The sequence below is a fragment of the Salvia splendens genome, chromosome 14 (assembly GCF_004379255.2).
Source record: "Salvia splendens isolate huo1 chromosome 14, SspV2, whole genome shotgun sequence".
Taxonomy (NCBI): domain Eukaryota; kingdom Viridiplantae; phylum Streptophyta; class Magnoliopsida; order Lamiales; family Lamiaceae; genus Salvia; species Salvia splendens.
In genome coordinates, this window is record NC_056045.1 from 11,747,995 (window position 1) to 11,767,055 (window position 19,061).

Sequence of the window (19,061 nt, forward strand, 5' to 3'; positions counted from 1 at the left end):
CCTCCCCTTAGTGGACCACTAATTACTCTAATTTAACACTCTTCTCAATAAGAAGAGTGGATTACAATAGCACGACACTAATCCTACTTGGCGGGAGCAGGAGTATATTTTAATTGTAAACTTGAATTTATTTATTTAATACGAGTATTTTATTATATATTATATATACTCCAATTGAATATAAAATGTAGAGTTAATTTTACTGTTCATTTTATAAAAATTATCATTATAGAGTATCATTTATCAAATAAAGTAGAATAATATGCGATAGAAGCATCTAGCATCAACCCATAAACCCGAATCTATCGGATCCGGGTTAACTCTAGTTGAATTGCATGCTATTCGAATTATAATTTTATCGGTTAAAGAATTTAATGTTAACATTCCTCTAAAATTAGAGAACGATTTGGATGAGCCCACTAATTTCAAATTGGACTCAGATCCACATTTTAAATTACTGAGATGTTCTAGTCACTACTTCATGATAGATAATAACATAGTGGAAATTTTCCGCTAAAGAGACTACTGTATTTAGAAAATCATGACCCTGTTTTGATTTTTGAACTATTCCTTTACTTGATTGTTACGTTCAACTTGAATTTCAATTACTTAATTATACACTTGTTTACAAATCAAGTTGCTCCATTTATTACAATCTGAAGCCACTTAATTTTAAACTTGTTTATAAATCAAGTAGATCCATTTTTCACAATCTGAAACCATTATACACACGACCTTAAATGTGCGGGAGTGGGTGTCTTTAGTTGATGACAGGACATTACTTCACAACATAAAGTCGAACCAATAGAGCAATAATAATATTGTGACTATAATTTAATAATATTTCATTATCTTATCCTAATATAGTGGACGGTGAACCTAACAAATAAAATTTTAGAGCTTAGGGCTTATTATTTGTGAGATCTATGTAGTGGATTACAATAGCACGACACTAATCCACCACAATAAGAGAGACAAGGAACAAATTGTAAAATAAAAAAATACTCCATCCGTCTCTTAAATTTTGTCACATTTTTCTATTCAAGTCTGTTCCACAAAATTTCTCATATTTCACTTTTTACAATTTCTGGTACTGGACCCCACATTCCACTAACTTATTCACACCAACATTTTATTATAAAACTGATACTTTGAAAGTAGGACTCACATCCTACCAACTTTTCAATCCACTTTTCATTAAATTTCTTAAAATCCATGTCCGGTCAAAATGTGACAAAATTTGGGGGACGGAGGTAGTATTATTTCTTGTATCATCAAACGATATATAGCTTTGTGACGGAGATTAATCATATGCCATTTTAAAATATGCCAATATAATTAAGAGTACTATAAATATGAGAAAAAAATATTCCAATGAGCCCTAATTCTCACACATCCCTCTCTTCCGCCGCTACCTATCTCTCTCAACCTACAGGATTTGTAGAATCCCATTTCCACACCATTCTTTCTCAACTATCCCTGCATCACATGGAAGAGGAGACGTCAAAGGAATTAGAATTAGATCAATTTATTTTCTCAAGGATACATTTTAATGGATTGACGGTTCGATTATCCTATCAATTTGTAATCCTTGTTCACTTTTCGGGATGGGCGGCATTGGAAATATTATATTTATCAAATGAGACGACAAACATTAGAAAGACAACTCTTGCTATAAGGTAATAATGTTCACTAAATCTCAAGACTGATGAATTATGAATATATTATTGCTCAATGTGTTGTATACATGAATGAAACTGGATTGTTGCTGGAGTGTATTTCATGAAACTTTTGTTTTATGAAATCTCAACAGGGGAGCTTTCCAAAGCTTATCTTCGTAAGCATGAAGATTGCTAGCTCGGATTTTAGTTGTAATGTTGCAATCATCATTGAAATATAAAATGTTTCCTACTATAATTTTTGTTGATAATTTATCTTTAATGAGTAGAAGTCAGATTCTATAAACTCTCAACTTAGATATAATGTTTCTCGTAGCTTAATTAGAAATATTACATCTTAATTTCGTGCCCCCCTTTACTGAACTTGCTCATTCTACTTTTCCTGACCAAACAAAATTAATATATGCCATAACTGAAATTAATGTGGGATTTCAAAATATACGAAGACTTAATTTATATTTTGATGTATAAATGAAGTAGACATTTTTTTTATGTGGATTTTTTTATGAGCTAATTCTTTTTTTGGTTCTAGGGGATTATTTGAATTCCATAACTGTTTTGGGCTTTTTTTAAATTTCATCCTCCTGTTACATTTTGGTAAGTTTTGTTCAATATTTTGGCATTCCTCTCTTATTCTTTGGTTATTGCATATTTTGTGTAGGTTTTTAGTCATTTTGTAAATTAGGGTTTATGATGAAATTGTTCAATTAGTCCGATGATTTGTTGTTTTGTTAATTGTAACTGGTTTTTATTGATGATATGCAAGCAATTGATTCTATAGGTTTGTGAAATTCATCCAATTATTGAAGTTGTGAAATTCATCCAATTAGTGAAAGATGATTGTTGAATCTTGAGAGTTTTCTTAATGCTTGTTCACTTTTCAAGAATCCCATGTTGTTTGTTAAGTCTTTTGTCTCCAACTTTTAAAGTGGAAAAAAGGCCGCCGCAAATGGATCCACGCTATGAAAGGATTCAGGCTCGAAGGCGTCAACTAACCGATAGAGCGCAGAGGCATCGATTAAGTCGTTTGTTTTCGTTGGATACGTTTGTGCAGCGAGTGCGTGAACTTGAAGACAAAATTGCAAACGATGAACAAGAGCTGCAAATGATTTGTCAGATCTTGAAGTCAAGGTCTACTTTAACGTTATCGGGGAATCGTGAGGTTGTTTTCTTCAATGAAAACTTGCGACCCTATTATGGTAATATTATTTTTGTTTGATTATGCAGTAGGTAGTGTAGTATATTAGATGTAGATCTATGCTTCTTACATAGTAGATCTAGCTCTTCATCAAGATCTATTATCTTCCTAGATTTGTATTTCAATGTTAAAATGCAATTGCCCGGGCCTAGATTAGCAGCTCGATTTACTAAATGTAATTGCTCTTCGGATGTATCAAAATAAAATGTAATTACTCTTCGGATGTATGAACATCAAATGTAATTGCAATAAAAAAACTTCTAAAGTGGAAAAAGAGGGGCTTTGATGTTGTTTTTTTGTGAAATTAAGGTTCTTGTAAGAATTATACAATTGTCATTTACTGGATAAAGTGCTTGTTTGAGTCTAGATTAAGGGATTGACTATACAATTCTCCTAACGCTAAAGAAGTATTGTTAGAGTGCTTGTTTGAGTACAGGTTGAGGGATTGAAATTGATTGATTGGTTATGTTATGTATACTACTGTGTTGCATTAACTTGAATATGATGTAATTATTGTTTTGTGAATATCTTGTAGGATTAGATGGAAACTTCAAGTTCTAGAGGGCAATTGTGATATGGACCTAAAGATCCGTCAGCTCTATATCTTCAAAAGAAACACATATCAAATAAACTACTGACAGATGACACAACACATCTTTTCAAAGTTAGTCGGACGGAAAGTAATATATGGGGTGTGGATATTCATGCCAATGTGAGGCATTGGCTTAGCATGTTTGGTTTCTGAGGCGTGATGGATTGTGGAAAGTCGATGAAGGTCGACAGCGAGCTTATCACTACTTTGGTTGAGCGCTGGAGGCCGGGGACACACACTTTCCATCTACCGGTTGGAGAGGCGATAGTCACCTTAGAAGATGTGCAAGTCCTCTGGGGCTTGAGAGTGGATGATCGTGTTTTCACAAGCCGTAATCATCATGTCGGATATACCGATTGGCCCAGCAAGTGTCAAGATTTGTTGGGATAGATACTCGATACAGAAACAGAGACAAAGTAAGACGGTATGCAAATGACCGCTCTGATCAATCAAACTAGGATACCTTTGGGTGATGACCTACCTACTTATGGTAATGACATACCTACCTATGTCTAGATTCAAAGGGCACGACGTATCCATGCCCTAATCTTGTTAGGACTCATTCTATCAGACATAACGGGGTGTAAGGTTCCTTTTATGTGGGTGAATGCATTTGAGGATCTGGATGAGTTGCACAATATTAGTTGGGGAAGTGCAGCTTTGTCTTACTTGTATCATTATCCGTGCGAGTCTTCCATTGACAAGAGAAAAGGGTTGGGCGGGCCTATAATGCTTCTGCAGCTATGGGCGTGGGAAAGAATGTCCACATTGAGGCCGTCGTTCGTAGTAGCGCTTGTGCACGAGCCGTATAGGCCATGTGGCGCCAGGTAATATATTTAAACATTTATTTGTTTATGTATCTTGGGTATTTTTTACATCAATTTTATTTATAGGTGGAAAGGAACTACTCAAATACGAAATGCTCCTAGATTTTCGATGGAGCATTACCGAATCAAATATCTTAGGCCAGGTGATTTTTTTTGTTTATATAATTTATAAATTTATTATTAAATTAATTTGCCGTTTGCATTGTTGGTTTTGTAGTTTCTATGGACACCATATGTGAATTGCATATTGTTTGACTACTGCAATGATGTGAATGAGTGTTCTCTGTGCGACGTGCGACACTTATTTGGTATGTTGGTTGTATGTCGAGGTGCATGAGGCTGGCCGAGTGCGTGGATGCTAAAAAACACTGCTCAGCGTGTTAAGAAGGGTAATAATTGGAAAAACACGCATCAATTCTATATTTGGGAGTGAGACATGAGGTATGAAAGGTTCCAGGAAACCGTAGACACCGCAACGATGTCCATGAACATTCCATTGAGTCCGGGATATATGGCGTGGTATAACAGGATTACAGTGATATACCTAACTTAACCTAGGGGTACGATCAACTGCTGGGATGAACGAGTTGGCTTTTTCGATGAGATTATTTGCAAGTTTGTTATATTAATATATGCTTTCATTTGTTATAGATTGTTTCGTATTGATATTTTTATGATTTTTTTTATCTAGGTTGAGGCTCTTCAGCAGATTTGGCATTTGACTACTGAATAAGAAATGGACCCAAGAATGCGACAGGTTCTAGAAATCTCTAGGCAGGCCCTTCAGTCTATGAACCACGCCGATGTCATGGAGTACCCTGCCTCCCAACACCAAGATGTGGTCATGCCTAATGAACCAAATGATAATCTACCACGTCGAGGATTGAGGGGTGTTCAAATTGGTGGACACGGTTACACAAAACAGATTAGGATGTCACAGCCGCATCTCGATTATGTGTAGCTAGAGCCTATGAATCTAGAGAATGACCCACCTCAGTGGTCTTTCTATCCAAGCCACGAGTCTCAATCACAATGGGGTTGTTCCCTCTGTTCCCCAAGCCAACCTGAGCCTGATTGGAGTCGTTGCTCCTATTCCCAAAGCCAAAATGAGCCGCAATGGAGTGGAGCCTAGCATCAGTCGATTCATTCTTGCAAAATTTTAAGTTTGTGGCTCTTATACGAGTTGAAGGAGAAGAAGAAAATGAAGGAGGAGAAGAAAAAGAGGAAAATGAGGAAGAAGAGGTTGTTCAGAACACCCATGTCCAACCTCGACCAGTCGCGGATGGTTCATCACGCACCGGGGTTGGGAAGTACGTGAACAAAATGATGAAGAGATTCTCAACCAGGAAGAACAAGTGGATAATACAATTGAAATACACCTCATCGTCGTATAAGTAGCTCATTTTAGAAGGTTATAATGTTATGTATCTTTTGTGAACTTGTGTCTTTTTTTAAAAAACTTTGTATTGGCTTTTTGTGAACTTATTTTTAAAAATTTTGTATCATTTTATATTGATGTTCTGTTATATTCTAATAGGTTTATGGTTGGTGACACATTTTAAGATGAATTCCTGCCAAATTTTTTAAAATTAATCCACAACTTTCACCAAAATAGGGAATGTGTACAATATACATTGCAAATGCTGACAAAATAAATCACAAATGATTTTAAAAAACATAACAAATGTTAAATAAATACTCCATCCATCCCATAAAAGATGTCACTTGACAAATAATTTTAAAATATTTGTTTAAAATAGAGTCGCATAATTATGGTGAAGTACATATATAGAGCAACAAAACAAAATAAAAGCAACAAAACATAATAAAATACACAAAATGCTACCCTAAATTACACACTAAAAGCTAGTACTACGAATGAAGTAATTTCAGTGAATATTATTGTACTACGTGAACTATTAATTACTTCAATAATTCGTTACTTTTTTATACACTTGCAAGTTCAGCAACATAATCTAAAATACTTTTAATATGGTATTGTTATCTTGTATGTTATTTTAGTACTACTACTATAAAACATCAGTACATCACCAAGCACTATACCTTATATTGTTCTAAGTTGTAGTAATACTTATATATAATTAATTGCAATAGTTCATAATTAATAATGAAAGTTATTATTTAGTGGAGTATATCCGTTTGTAGAACATTTATATATGTATAGTTAAGCAGCTATATAAACCCAACCAATTAGCCGTCCTTTGTAAATAAACATCGTTATTTAATACTATAACATCAATAATTTAATTCTTTATTCTCATTTATGTGATAGTGTACTAATGCAAGAATAAGTGAATTGTGTTATTCATCAATGCATGTCCAACAATTAAAAATACCTATGTGCAACACATAATAAAATGCACAAAATGATCCCTATCTGATATCTATTTAATGTCTTTATAATTCAAAGGACAATAAATGTGCAAAACATAATAAAATGCACAAAATGCTAGCCTAAATTGTACACTAAAAGCAATTACTTGAGAATTCCATGGTAAGCAATCAAACTTCATGCATGGATCTATCAAGCCCACCTTTGTTGTCAGCCAATAAAACATGTCTTCACCAACAAGTCCTGTTACAACATAGTAGGGGAGTATGATTTCCCATTAGCAACCACAGTAACTAAATCAAGAAAAAAGTGGTTTAAATACTCAAAATCAAATTATTTATGAATAACTTCATCACTTGCAAGTTCAGTTTAATCGAAAACATCATAGCTTTATATCAAATATCCTTGGGAATTTAGGAAAACCAAAATTGAGAAGTAAAAATACCTGAGCTGCAAGAAGTGGGAAGATCCTTCTGCAAATGTCAACAACTCCTACATAACACGACTAATTTCTTCGGTCATGCCCCTCTTCGCCGCAATTCGTGCACTTGCGGGGAGCTCTCGGTTCATTCTTCCTCGTAGACTTCCATTTGATTAGGAATCCTCTTTGTTCTGCCCCGGCCGCGCTTTCGAGGAAGCAACTGCTCAGGGGTGATACGCAATTTCCATCCATGTTTAGCCCAATAATCTTCGTGTCTTGGTGCATGAAATGAGCCACCAAGCATGTGAACAAGGAATTCTCCACATCTGCCACTTCCCACAACTGCACTTTGAATCCTTAAACTCGACCTCTTGTCTGTTGTTGTCCTTTGCCTTTTCCCGATCTATTCATGGACGACTTAGAATTTGATAATGGCCTAGTTCTCTGTCAAGTACTGAACAGTAATGTTTTTTCCCATTCGCATCATTCTCAATAAGTTTGTCCCTCCCCACGGGATTAATCGACCTTCAGTTTGTTGTATTTCTGTTTTTCTATCTGCCCACCATTTCACTGTTCTCCAAAATGTCATATCAACCAAAATGTAGCCAAAATGTAATCTAGATTGGGAGATTTGCATTACTTCCCGTCGCCAAAATGTAATCTAGATTCTAAGAGGCAGGTATTGCTAAACAATATTATCATCTAAATTCAATGAAGAAAAACACAATACGCTTGGATTGGCTATGGACTACTTCACAAAAAAATGGGGGAAGAAAGCTTTGCTTGACAAAAAGTTGGCCAAATGGATTGCTTGCCAAAATTGTGTAAGCTGAATAGATTTTTGCCATTGACTCAGTTTGTTAAGTTTACACTCCCTCCATCCCTAATACATTTCTTTTGGGCACTATTTAGGCAGATGTGTTTAGTAGTTAAATGAATTGATAATAAAGTAAGAGTGAGAAAAAGTAGAAAAAAAAAATAAGAATGAGAAAAAAAAGTAAGAGGGATAGAGTGTTGATTTTTTGTCATAAATGGAAAATATCACTTATAATGTGATACGATCATGGAAGCCGTGCATCAAAGTTTGTACCTGCAGCTGGCTTCACTCAGTATTTTGCCTATCAAGATGGCGTCCAAAAGCTCTGAAACTACCACCAATGTCTTCTTCTTCGAAAGAACTTCGCATGGATACCTTGCACACCCCAATCAGAGTCCGGATGAGGGAGATAAGGTCATTTTATGGAAGTCGCACGTTGCAGAAAAGTTATACCCGGGTGGGTGGCTTTCGGCAGACAAAAGCCACCTGGCCGGGTGGCCTCCCGAAGGCACCATTGAGGCAGCAGAGTCCACCTAGGCGGGTGGCTCTTGGACGGCTAGGCCACCCGAAGGCACTATTAAGGCAGTGATGTCCACCCGGGCGGGTGGCTTTTGGACGGCTAGGCCACCCGGGCAGGTGGCTCACACAGAGGCTAGATTTTGTGGGCCTTTTCTTGAGATTTTGGCCTAAACTATAAATAGGACTTTTTCTCAATTTTTTAGTTGGTAGATTGATGAATTAAGATATCTAAGTTTTTCCTCTTTGAGGATTGTATCCAATTCCTTCTTTGAAGGTTGACTGTTTCCCTCCAAGATAGATTAAAGTAAAGGTGTGCATCAATGGAGGTGTATCCATTGAGTAGTGGAGCCAAGGGGTGATTAGAGTTGATAAAAGTTGCCTAGGGTTGTTTCCATCCTATTTAGGGAGTTAATCAATAGTTTTATTGTTGTATTCGCAGGATTAGGGAGTTAATTAATATAAGACACATATAAAATGTATGCTATTCGCCATCAATTAACATATTATAAGTGCTTATCAACACAGAATCTGCAAAGTAGACATTGCTAGAATAAATTTTGAAATTAAAAAGCACAACTATTTCCCCTTGTGTTTCATTGCCTTGTCTTTGCTTGACTAAATCATGCTGTCGGATGAACAACTATAAGTTGGGGTGGAGCAGCACCATATACATTCTCGATCCTCTGGTTTTTATCAATAGACGACAATCAAGTATTAACGCCACCAAAATGATTTTCACCAAGGTCCCCAAGTGCATTTTCCGTGCACTCAGATCATCCAAATTCCACTCACTGTGTTGCAATAAACGAAAGCAAATTCCATGACACTTGCTGACCTTTTTGCCATCATTGCTTGAATCTGTGCACGTACACCATATATCAACAACTACACTTTACATGTCAACAAAGTATGGAAATCATGTCAATTGTAATGAATATAGAAAACAGTAAGCGTACGTTGTGGTCTTTTTTTCGTTTAACTCCTATACGAAGGGGAGGAAATTACAAATAAACTCCTACAAAAAGGAGGAAATAACAATTAATGTGCTCGAACTCGGCACCACGTACGTTGGTCACATGCATTCCCATTGCTTGTGTCACCATGAACTGCCTTCAATAAAGCCTTCTTCATATTTCTTTGGAATACACTTTACATCTTTAATTTTAAACATGAAGAAGATATGGCAGCATAGTATTCACCGCCTCCTGTATAACTTGCACTCATATTCATATGTATAACTTGCACGCACTTTACATCTTTATTTTTAAACATGTTTAACAATAAAGGTGTTATTCCTAACATCTGCAACTTTGAAAATCTCCATGTTCACCAGAGTCGACATCTCAATCATCCGAAAACTACGATCAACCTCTGAATTTCCTTCATGTACTACTCTAAACATCCTTTCCGTAATAAAGACGCCAAATGCTTCTCAAATGCTAAATCTGTTACCAAACCGGGGAGACAATAGAATCATAATAGTCAAGCCTTTCTATTTGATAGCTACTTCATATGTTGTTTGTGGTTAGTCATCTTATAGAATTTAGTATGCAAAAACAACATAAATGTGTAATAATAATAATGATGATAAATTTGGGACATGGATGTCGCAAAATAGCATACTTATATTAATTAAGGAATATTTATATCTTAAATATGGGAAATAAAAAATTAAAGAGGTAAAACCCGGATTATTCGTAATTTGGGATTGGACGGACAATCAATATTATTTTACTGTAGTGGCTGATAATAATATTCTGTTGGACTTGTATTAAATTGAGGCTCAATTTAATTAGTACTTTCCAATATGAATCCCTAATCTGACCCATCATAAATTTATATAAAAGGAGACTTAGCGTTATTTTCTTTTTAATTAACTCCTATATAAGGGAGGAAATTACAAATAAACTCTTATACTATAGATAGGAGGAAATTACAACTGATGTCAAGAGGGCTCGAACTCGGCACCTCATGCAATAATTTCTAAGCTCCTTGCCGCTAGGACAAAGGCTCTGGACAGGAGATTTAGCGTTAATTAACTTATAATTTTGTGCTCCCCTCTGGGAGTGGACAGAAAATAGTTTTTGACAGAACTAATATTTTGTCTTCTTTCTAATCAAACCCTTTTTTATTCTGACAAGCTTTGTCCATCCAAAGGTCATTATCAGAGTTCATGATACAGATTAGAAGGTTCATGGTTGAGTACGAAGAACATCACGTGGAGAAGGCGCAAGCAATCGTCGATTCTTTGGAGAATCAGATCGGTAATTCTAAACCGTAGGAAATTCATGTTTTAGGTTTTAATTCCTTTTACATGAATTATTTGCGTTCTAGCATGCAGTTGATTGTTTAACATGTGATAAATTGATCTCATAATCTGTCAACTAGATCCATATGTATGATTTATTTGTGAATGCATGACTTCTGATGTGCAAGTGGCACCAAATCCCAACACATCTCTTCAGCTCCCGTAACGGCTTGTAACTCCCGGCGGTTACAGTCAAGCCATCATGACACACATAATGGTTGTTGACTCCATCAGCACCCAATGAGTGGATTTGGCCTATAAATATGCAGTCACTCCATGCATTGTTCACCATATAATGAAAACCAAGCATATCATTTGCATAACACTCTCTCTCTCTCTGCATAGTCTTCCCTCGAAGCTCTGCCCTTGCAATCATCCAGTTTGCCAGAGCTTGTACTGTTTGCGGTAACGAACAAGACGAAGTCGTTTTATGTTTGGGGACGACACACCAATTTGAGAGCACTACCGTGGCGTGTCTCGTCTTGCGGAAAGATGACTCCTTGACTTGACTCATAAATTACATCTACGGTTTATAGTTTCTGATTTGTATTTTCGTTTCAGTTTATTTCTTTTTAATTTCTCCATTCTTCATTGGGTTGTATTACGCCCTGCTAGTGTTTATCTTTGTATCACATTATTTTCACCAACAATCGCAAGATGAGATACACTTGCAGTTGAAGAAGGAGTTTGGACTTTAAACAGAATCTAAAACTTTCACAACTAATACCTTATTGTGGAAATGGATCTCGTCGTTGCGTTCCCTGACTCCAACACCACTGTTCCCACAGTTCCCCCACAAGGTCTCTGCAAAGAACAAGCTCACGCGAACCTCCAAGACGACTTGATTGAAGAAATGTGGACATTCTTTTTCATTTTTTGTATTTTTTTATTTTTAAGTGTTTTTTAATTTTATTTTTTATGTATTTGTACTTTCCAATGTTCTATTGAATTACTTTCTTGTTATACAGTCTCGTTTTTCTTAGAAGTAAAACAATGAATATTTTTGATAAATAAAATGCTCAAACCAAAACTAGTGAGCAAGAATTCAACAACAATAAAACAATGAATAGGGCGGGAGTTATGGTGTGGGAGAGAAAAAAGAAAAGAATGATAACATGGCAAGAGTCTTGGCCTGGGGAGAGGCTTCTCATTGTGAATGCCCTTAGAGGCAGTTGGGTAGAGTAGATACTTCATCTAACTTGGAGTAATATAATTAAAATGACCTGACCTGAAATGTGTGTTATTCTCATGTTTTCTTTTTTATCGTGTCGGCCAAACTGCACTTTTATGAAGAATAGGTCTCACCTTATTAGTGCTAAAAAACTTTTCTAAATAGAAAGTACATAATTTTACATTTTGTCATTTTTGATACGTTCCATAGTAGTTGAGTCATTTTCCTTTTTATTTAAAGTCAACATATTTCTTCTCACCTACTTTTCCTTCTCTGATACTTTATTATCTCTATTTTTTCTCTTTCTTGCTTTATTATTTTTTTATTTAATGCATTACATATCATTTTTTTAATCTCTATGCCAAAAAGAAATGTTTGCACTACTATGAAACGGAGAAAATATCTATTTAGAGAAAAATTTAATTAGTTAATAACCCATTAAATTTGTTTACTAAAAAACTTAAATATAGTCCATTAATGCCCAACCAAAATTAATAAATGCAAATGTATCACACGTAGCCTAGTGAAATAAAATTTTGGAAGGAAAACGACGTGTCAATAGATTATTGGGTCTGATATGTCACAAAATCAGAATATTGAATCTAAACCTCCCCTTCAACGGCGATTTAATAAACAATAGTACCCTCCGTCCCTTAAAATTAAGAATGTCAATCGGGTAGTTTAGTGGATTTTGGGTCAACTATCCTTTTACTAGGTGTGGACTAATTAAATTGTGAATTTTCGGGCAATAAATTTTTATCACTAACCCTAAATGCTCGGATTTCGGTCTAGTTCAGAAGGCTAACCAGACTGCCATCGATAAAATTAACACGTGGTCAATCAAGTACACAATGATGAAAATTAATCATAATGATAGGATATAAAACATGAAACTATGATAATATTGAAATTTTTATTTAAACACAAACATAATTAGTATATATATTTTGAGAAATTTTAAAATTTATTTTACAAATGAAACATATCTTCTTTAATAGGAGTAAGAATATTTTAATTATTTAACTATTGTTCTATTAATAAAAATCTGGCATATATGAATATTAAATATAAAGTTAAAGGTTTTATTAGTTATTTATATCATAAAAATAATTATTGAGATATCGCATTATGTGTTTAACATGAAAAAATAATAGACAATAGTTGTATCTAGGTCCAACTCACCGGCCAGTTCATCGAATTTCGGGTCTGGTCCACTTGGGTTGTAATTTTATTGGGTTGAAAATATCCAACCTTAATCATCTAAATTTAGCTAGCTATTTGGGACAGTCCACGACTTGTGAGTTACACTTAGGGCTGGCAAAATATACCGAAATATCGCACATACCGTACCAAAAAATACCGAAAATACCAAATTTTTGGTATGACTCACTTTTCGGTACGGTATGATACCTTACCGATAAATTTAGGTACGACAAATGTATGAATTTTGTATATACCGCGCTATACCGCATCATACCGCAAAATTACGGTATATACCGCAATTTTGAGGTATATACCATTAATAATTATATATATATGTGATCAAGATAGAACCATTCTTAAACGTAGAACCATTCTTAAACGTAGAACAAATGCCAAACGAAGGTCGTTAGATCTTTTAATCCAATGGTGTTGATTTGCACAGCAACTTCCCATTACAACCAAAACTATTATTAATGGGTGAATGCAGAGAAGTGAAAAAATAAAACATGCATGGACTCTTCTTCGTTTCATTCATTCTTCCATCAACATATGAGTTTTTTCACATGTTGAGTCCGGAATGTCGTGAAAACATAGTCTAATATGTATGATTTTTAATCTTGACCGTCATTTTTTCCTCATCCAATGAATAAAATATGTAGAGTTCTAGGTTCTACACTTAAGAATGGTTCTATCTTTAACGCAACCCATATATATATGTGATCAAGATATATTTAATATGTTTATTTTTTATAATATTTTATATTTGCAAAACTAAAGTATAACCCTAATTCTAAATCTCAACTCAATCAATTTCACACCACCCGCCGCAGCACTCCACCACCACTCCACCGCCGTCCGCCGCAGCAGATTCGCAGCAGACTCCACCACCATTTCCAAATCTCTCTCTTTCTTGTGTGAACGTGGTCGTGCTCCTAAACCTCAACTCACAGTCAATTTCATACCACCCCGTCGCAGCACTCCACCACCGCCGTCCGCCGCAGCAAATTCACAGCTCGTGGTTTCCAAATCTCTCTCTTTCTCGTATAATTATTGTAAGTATTATACATAATTGGTAGTGAATTTATTAATTTTTATCCATTTTTCAATTTTGTCTAATTCATTGGATTGTTTGTTCGGATTTAGGAATGAATTAATGGGTGTGAAGTGGGTATGTGTTGTTGGCTGTTACTGCTATAAACTTGTAGAAAAGTTCTCCTTTTGTACTTGATTTAATGATTCTTCAGTTTTGTAGACAAGGTTTATTGAATGGAAGAGCAAAAAGCTTTTTTTTATGTAGTTGATTTAATGATTCTGCAATTTTGTGTATCCACACTTCGAGTACTATGTATGCTAGTTTTTAATTCTATTTGCTTGTTTTAGGATTTGATGATGAGAAAGCTTTTTGAATGTCATGAACTATGTTTTGAATGTCATGAAATATGTTTGATTGTGATGGAATTTTATCATTTTGGACATTTTCTAAATAGATAAAATGTCATTTTCAATATTTTATATATCAAACAGGTATGACTTGCGGTATACCGGTATACCGCAGCACGGTAGGGTATACCGAAATGTCGATAAGGTAAAGGTTTCCATATTTTGATATACCGACTTTTCGGTATACCGAAATGCAGTCTAGCGAAAAAATCGGCACGGTACGGTATCGTGTTTTCTCATACCATACTTTTCAGTACGGTATGCGGTGTGCCCATTTCGGTACGGTATACCGTACCATGCCAACCCTGGTTACACTGACATCCCTACGTAAAATTATACTCCCTCCGTCCACGGTTAAAGAGCCATTTTGACTTGGCACGAGTTTTAAGAAATTGTTTGACTTTATGAAGAAAAGTAAAGAGAGAAAGTGAGTGGAATGTGAGACTCATTTAAAGTATTAGTTTTATATTGAATTGTGAGTGTAAAAAGTTGGTGGTATGGGGTCCGCATATTAAAAGTGGAATAAAATAAATGGTTGTATAAACCGTGGACAAACCAATATGATAAAAAGGTTCTTTAAATGGTGCACGGAGGGAGTAACTTCTTTAATTAGAATTTTTTTTCTTTCTAACAAGGTGAGACCAATTCTCCTCAAACAATATTGCAATCACTTTTACTAGTATCTGTATTATTTTCAAATTTTGCATTAACACTTGTGTTGCATCAAAAGTTCATACTTATCAGGGACTAAGAGAGTATTAGATTTTGGATTGAAGATTAATACCAGGTTTGGGACCCCGGTTCCCAACCATGTGTTGGGCCTTTGCTCGAGTTGTGCCTTTGTTGCTGTTGCGTGTGTTTAATATGGCGTTGATTCGTCTTTTGTTATTTGATTAGGTTGTTGCTGTGTTTTTGATTTTTGTGGTTTAGCTTTTGAACGCTTGTGTTGAACCTTTAATCACCACATACTGACTCAGCCTTTTTTTCAATTAATAAAAAAATAACATTAAATTTAATTTGGGTATTCACCTTAAATAATGTAAAATGACGACGACATTCAATCCGTGTCAGCCGCTTGCCGATTCTATTTTTCAGATATTAAAAATTCATTTTAAGGCTATAATGGGTGAGCCACTCATTGAACCTAATCCCTCATCGAGGGCTTTATTCCAAGCCCTCTTCATCCACTCAACATGGGATGTTTTGAACCACAATGAAATTGTCTACAAATGGATATAATTCACAAATAAGTTTGATTTTGTTTTATAAAATTACCCTATCCCATAAAAGATGTCACACTTATGGACGGCACGAGATTTTAGAAGGTTTTGTTTTGTGTGTTAAATGGAAAGAAAAAATATAATTTTTAAATTTATGTGAGAGAGAACTTTTTTCAAAAATAGAAATCTGACATCTTTTATAGGACAAACTAAAAAAGAAAGTGTGATATCTATTATGAGATGAATGAAGTATTTTAAACTTTATTTTTATATTATATTATCAAACATTTTTTACAACTAAATAATGACAATGAAAACAGTTCAAACAAGAGTCACTACTTGGTGCACAATCATATCATCATATGGGATGCGTCAACTCATACTCCCTACGTCCATGAAAAATAGAGCACATTTGCCACGTTTTGTTGTCCATGAAAAATAGTTAAAAAAGAAAGTTTTCAACAACTTATCTGTTACTTTTTTCCCTTTTCTGTTACTAATATTATGGACCTCACAATGTCATTTTATCCGCTTAGAGTATCATTTTATCAGGTTAAAGTGTCATTTTATCACCAATGTATCATTTCTATGAAATCATCATCGCAAACAGAAATGTACGTACCTACAAATGAGTAAAACTATCATTTTATCAACTCAGAGTATCATTCTATCCGACAAAACTATCATTTTATCTGTTAGGTTTAGTATACTGAAAAGCATGTTTCGAGCGAGTTCGCACGAATAGAGTCTTGCTTGTGTACGGAAAAACTCTACAATCCACTTTTGACCCGATTCAGTATCATTCGAGCAGTTTGCACGAATAGAATCAATATATTATTACATTGTGTTTGCTTGTGCGTTTATAAGATGTTTTATAAACATTTAAATGCATAAGAAGTAAACAAAGCCTAAGTCTTTTGCTTAGTAGACTGGTCGTGGGCTGCGCTCACTTTAAGGTACTACAGTCGGTTCTAAGCAATGCTTTGCAAAAGAAGAGAAGAATTTCACAACCTAGATAGGCTTTGGCTACCTATCGTGAAAGGTTGCAATGTCAGTCCGATTATTTCTAAGCCTTATTGAAATAAGATGACGTTGGTGTGGTATAGCACTGAATGAATCTAACAGCAAGACGAGTCTTTATGCTATCTACTGAAAGACGAGGTCTTGATAATTAATTTCTTAATCTACATACGTTAGCATTGAGCATACGACATTGAGTATCTACTACTTTGACTTACCAAAGGTGCGGGTTTTTCGTCACCCAACGATCCAGGTATATTGGGTAGTGGTGATCATTATCTAGCGGTACTAGGATTGCTATTATGTTGAATCGTGCACGAGGTGAGTCTCGTTTGATAATGTCCTCAAGAGGAGCTTGAACAAGGTTTTATTATTCGGAAACTGGTCAGTTGGAGTTTTATTACTTTATGAATAATAAATAAGTGTTTCTTGCTAAGTCTACTCTTGGAATTAATAAGATGTTAATTAATTAAGTCCATAGCAGACTTTAATTAATTAATGGGCATTTATATCTTAAGCACGGGAAATAAATAATAAATAAAATGGAAACCCGGAATACTTATAATTTCGGATTTGGATGGGGAGTTCAATATTACTTTAGCAGTGGCTGCTCGTAATATTCCAATATAAGCTTGTATTAAATTGTGGGTTCAATTTAATTAGTAAAAAGCTAATTGGGGGAGCCCATATCCAAAACCTTCCATAGATCCCTGACTGGGCCCAATATAAACTATTATAAATAGGAGAATAAAAGAGACAGAAAACACAATTTTTTTGATGAAAATTTCGTCCCTCGCATATACAGTGTAGGGGACGAAAATTTCTCAGCTCTCCTCCGTGAGTTTTTCAGCTCCTCCTCCGTGAGAAAGTTCTGTCTTCCTTATTCGAGTCCTAGTATTTCGATAAGATCAGCCCACCCTGATGTTGGAATATAGTTCGGGACACCAGTCAGAAGATCCGTGGTCTAGTATTGAAGATCATCGTGGAGAAGGCGCGAGCAATCGACGATTCTTTGGAGAATCAAATCGGTAACTCTAAACCGTTGAATTCATGTATAGGATTTATATTCTATGAGCATGAATTAATTGCGTTCTAGCATGCAATTCTGTGTTAACATGTGAATAGATTAATCCCGTAATCGGTCAAATAGATCCCACGTTTGATTTATTTGTTTTGTACAAGTCTTCCGCTGTGCAAGGGGCAACAAAACCCCAACAATTGGTATCAGAGCCAATTTTTGGCTCTGATTATGTGGAATAATTTCATGTTATGTGAATTGCTTGAATGCGTGATAATATTCGCCGTGTGTTCGTTATTTTTTTACTTTGAATGAACGAACAAAGAAGGCAAATATGAGCGTCGCGCAGTTAAAGAAAATTAGTTGCATAATCACTTAAAGAAGGAAATTGTTTTTCCTACATGCATCATTATGTCGCATCGCCTCGTTCTGTGACTTCGATTTCCAAATTTTGATTAGGTTTCCAAATCCTTGGATTCAATTTTGAAAATAATTCAAGATAAATATGAAATTAGATTTGAATATATCTTTTGTGGATTTTATATATTATATAAGATTTGATTTGTTATCAAATCATGGATTAATTAGATTCTTTCCTTATTTAATGGATTTATATGGATTTTATTCCTAGATGAATCCTAGTTATATTTGGAAAATAATAATCTAATTTTATCTATATCCTATGGATTTATATAGATTTATTCCTAGACAAATCCTAGTTGGATTTAGATAATGATAATATTATTTTATTCTTATCCTATGAGTATATATGAATTTATTCATAGATAAATTATAGATGGATTTGGATAGTGATAATATAATATTTTATTCTTATCTTATAGATTTATATGGATTTGTTCCTAGATAAATCTTAGATAGATTTGAATAATTATAATATAATATTATCTAATTTTATGGATTTATATGGATTTACTCCAAGAATAAATCCTAGATGGATTAGGATTAATATTTATATTAATTTATTTTTTCCTATGGATTTGAATAGATTAATTCTATTAAGACAAATCTTAGATGGATTAAAATAAGCATTAATCTAAGTTATCATTATCTTTTAGATTTATATCCTAGATAGATTAGGATAAAGATGATATATAAGAAAATCCTTATTTAATTGGATTTAGATAAATTAATTTATCGAAGAAATCCCAAGTAATGTTTGATATATTCTAGATATCTATTCTAAATATAATTAAGATTTATATAAATCTTGGTTGATTGGACTTTATTTATCGTATGGATTATGATGGAATCGTT

General features: G+C 34.5%; 1 protein-coding gene across 6 annotated transcripts; it reads left to right on the plus strand.

Annotated features, from left to right (window-relative positions):
• The first annotated feature begins 1,378 nt into the window (after window positions 1–1,378).
• Window positions 1,379–5,812, plus strand: LOC121765748. Of its 6 annotated transcripts, none has more exons than XR_006042859.1 (6): window positions 1,379–1,679; window positions 2,212–2,878; window positions 3,413–4,296; window positions 4,363–4,439; window positions 4,514–4,856; window positions 4,988–5,812. XR_006042859.1 is itself a non-coding variant. In XM_042161959.1 (3 exons), the coding sequence occupies exons 1-3, from the start codon at window positions 1,489–1,491 to the stop codon at window positions 2,896–2,898; spliced, it is 546 nt and encodes a 181-aa protein (XP_042017893.1). In that variant the 5' UTR covers window positions 1,379–1,488; the 3' UTR covers window positions 2,899–3,181. The 6 variants fall into 6 exon arrangements, 1 of the variants encoding a protein (XP_042017893.1); XR_006042858.1 differs by having other exon boundaries at window positions 2,609–2,878; XR_006042860.1 differs by having other exon boundaries at window positions 1,379–2,878; window positions 4,371–4,439.
• The last annotated feature ends 13,249 nt before the right edge of the window (window positions 5,813–19,061 follow it).

Excerpts from the sequence above, each read along its gene's own strand:
- LOC121765748 (XM_042161959.1), top strand. The coding sequence starts at position 1,489 with ATGGAAGAGGAGACGTCAAAGGAATTAGAATTAGATCAATTTATTTTC. Across the intron at positions 1,680-2,211 it reads AAGACAACTCTTGCTATAAG|GGGATTATTTGAATTCCATA; the intron begins GTAATAATGTTC and ends TTTTGGTTCTAG. Across the intron at positions 2,277-2,608 it reads CATCCTCCTGTTACATTTTG|TGGAAAAAAGGCCGCCGCAA; the intron begins GTAAGTTTTGTT and ends CAACTTTTAAAG.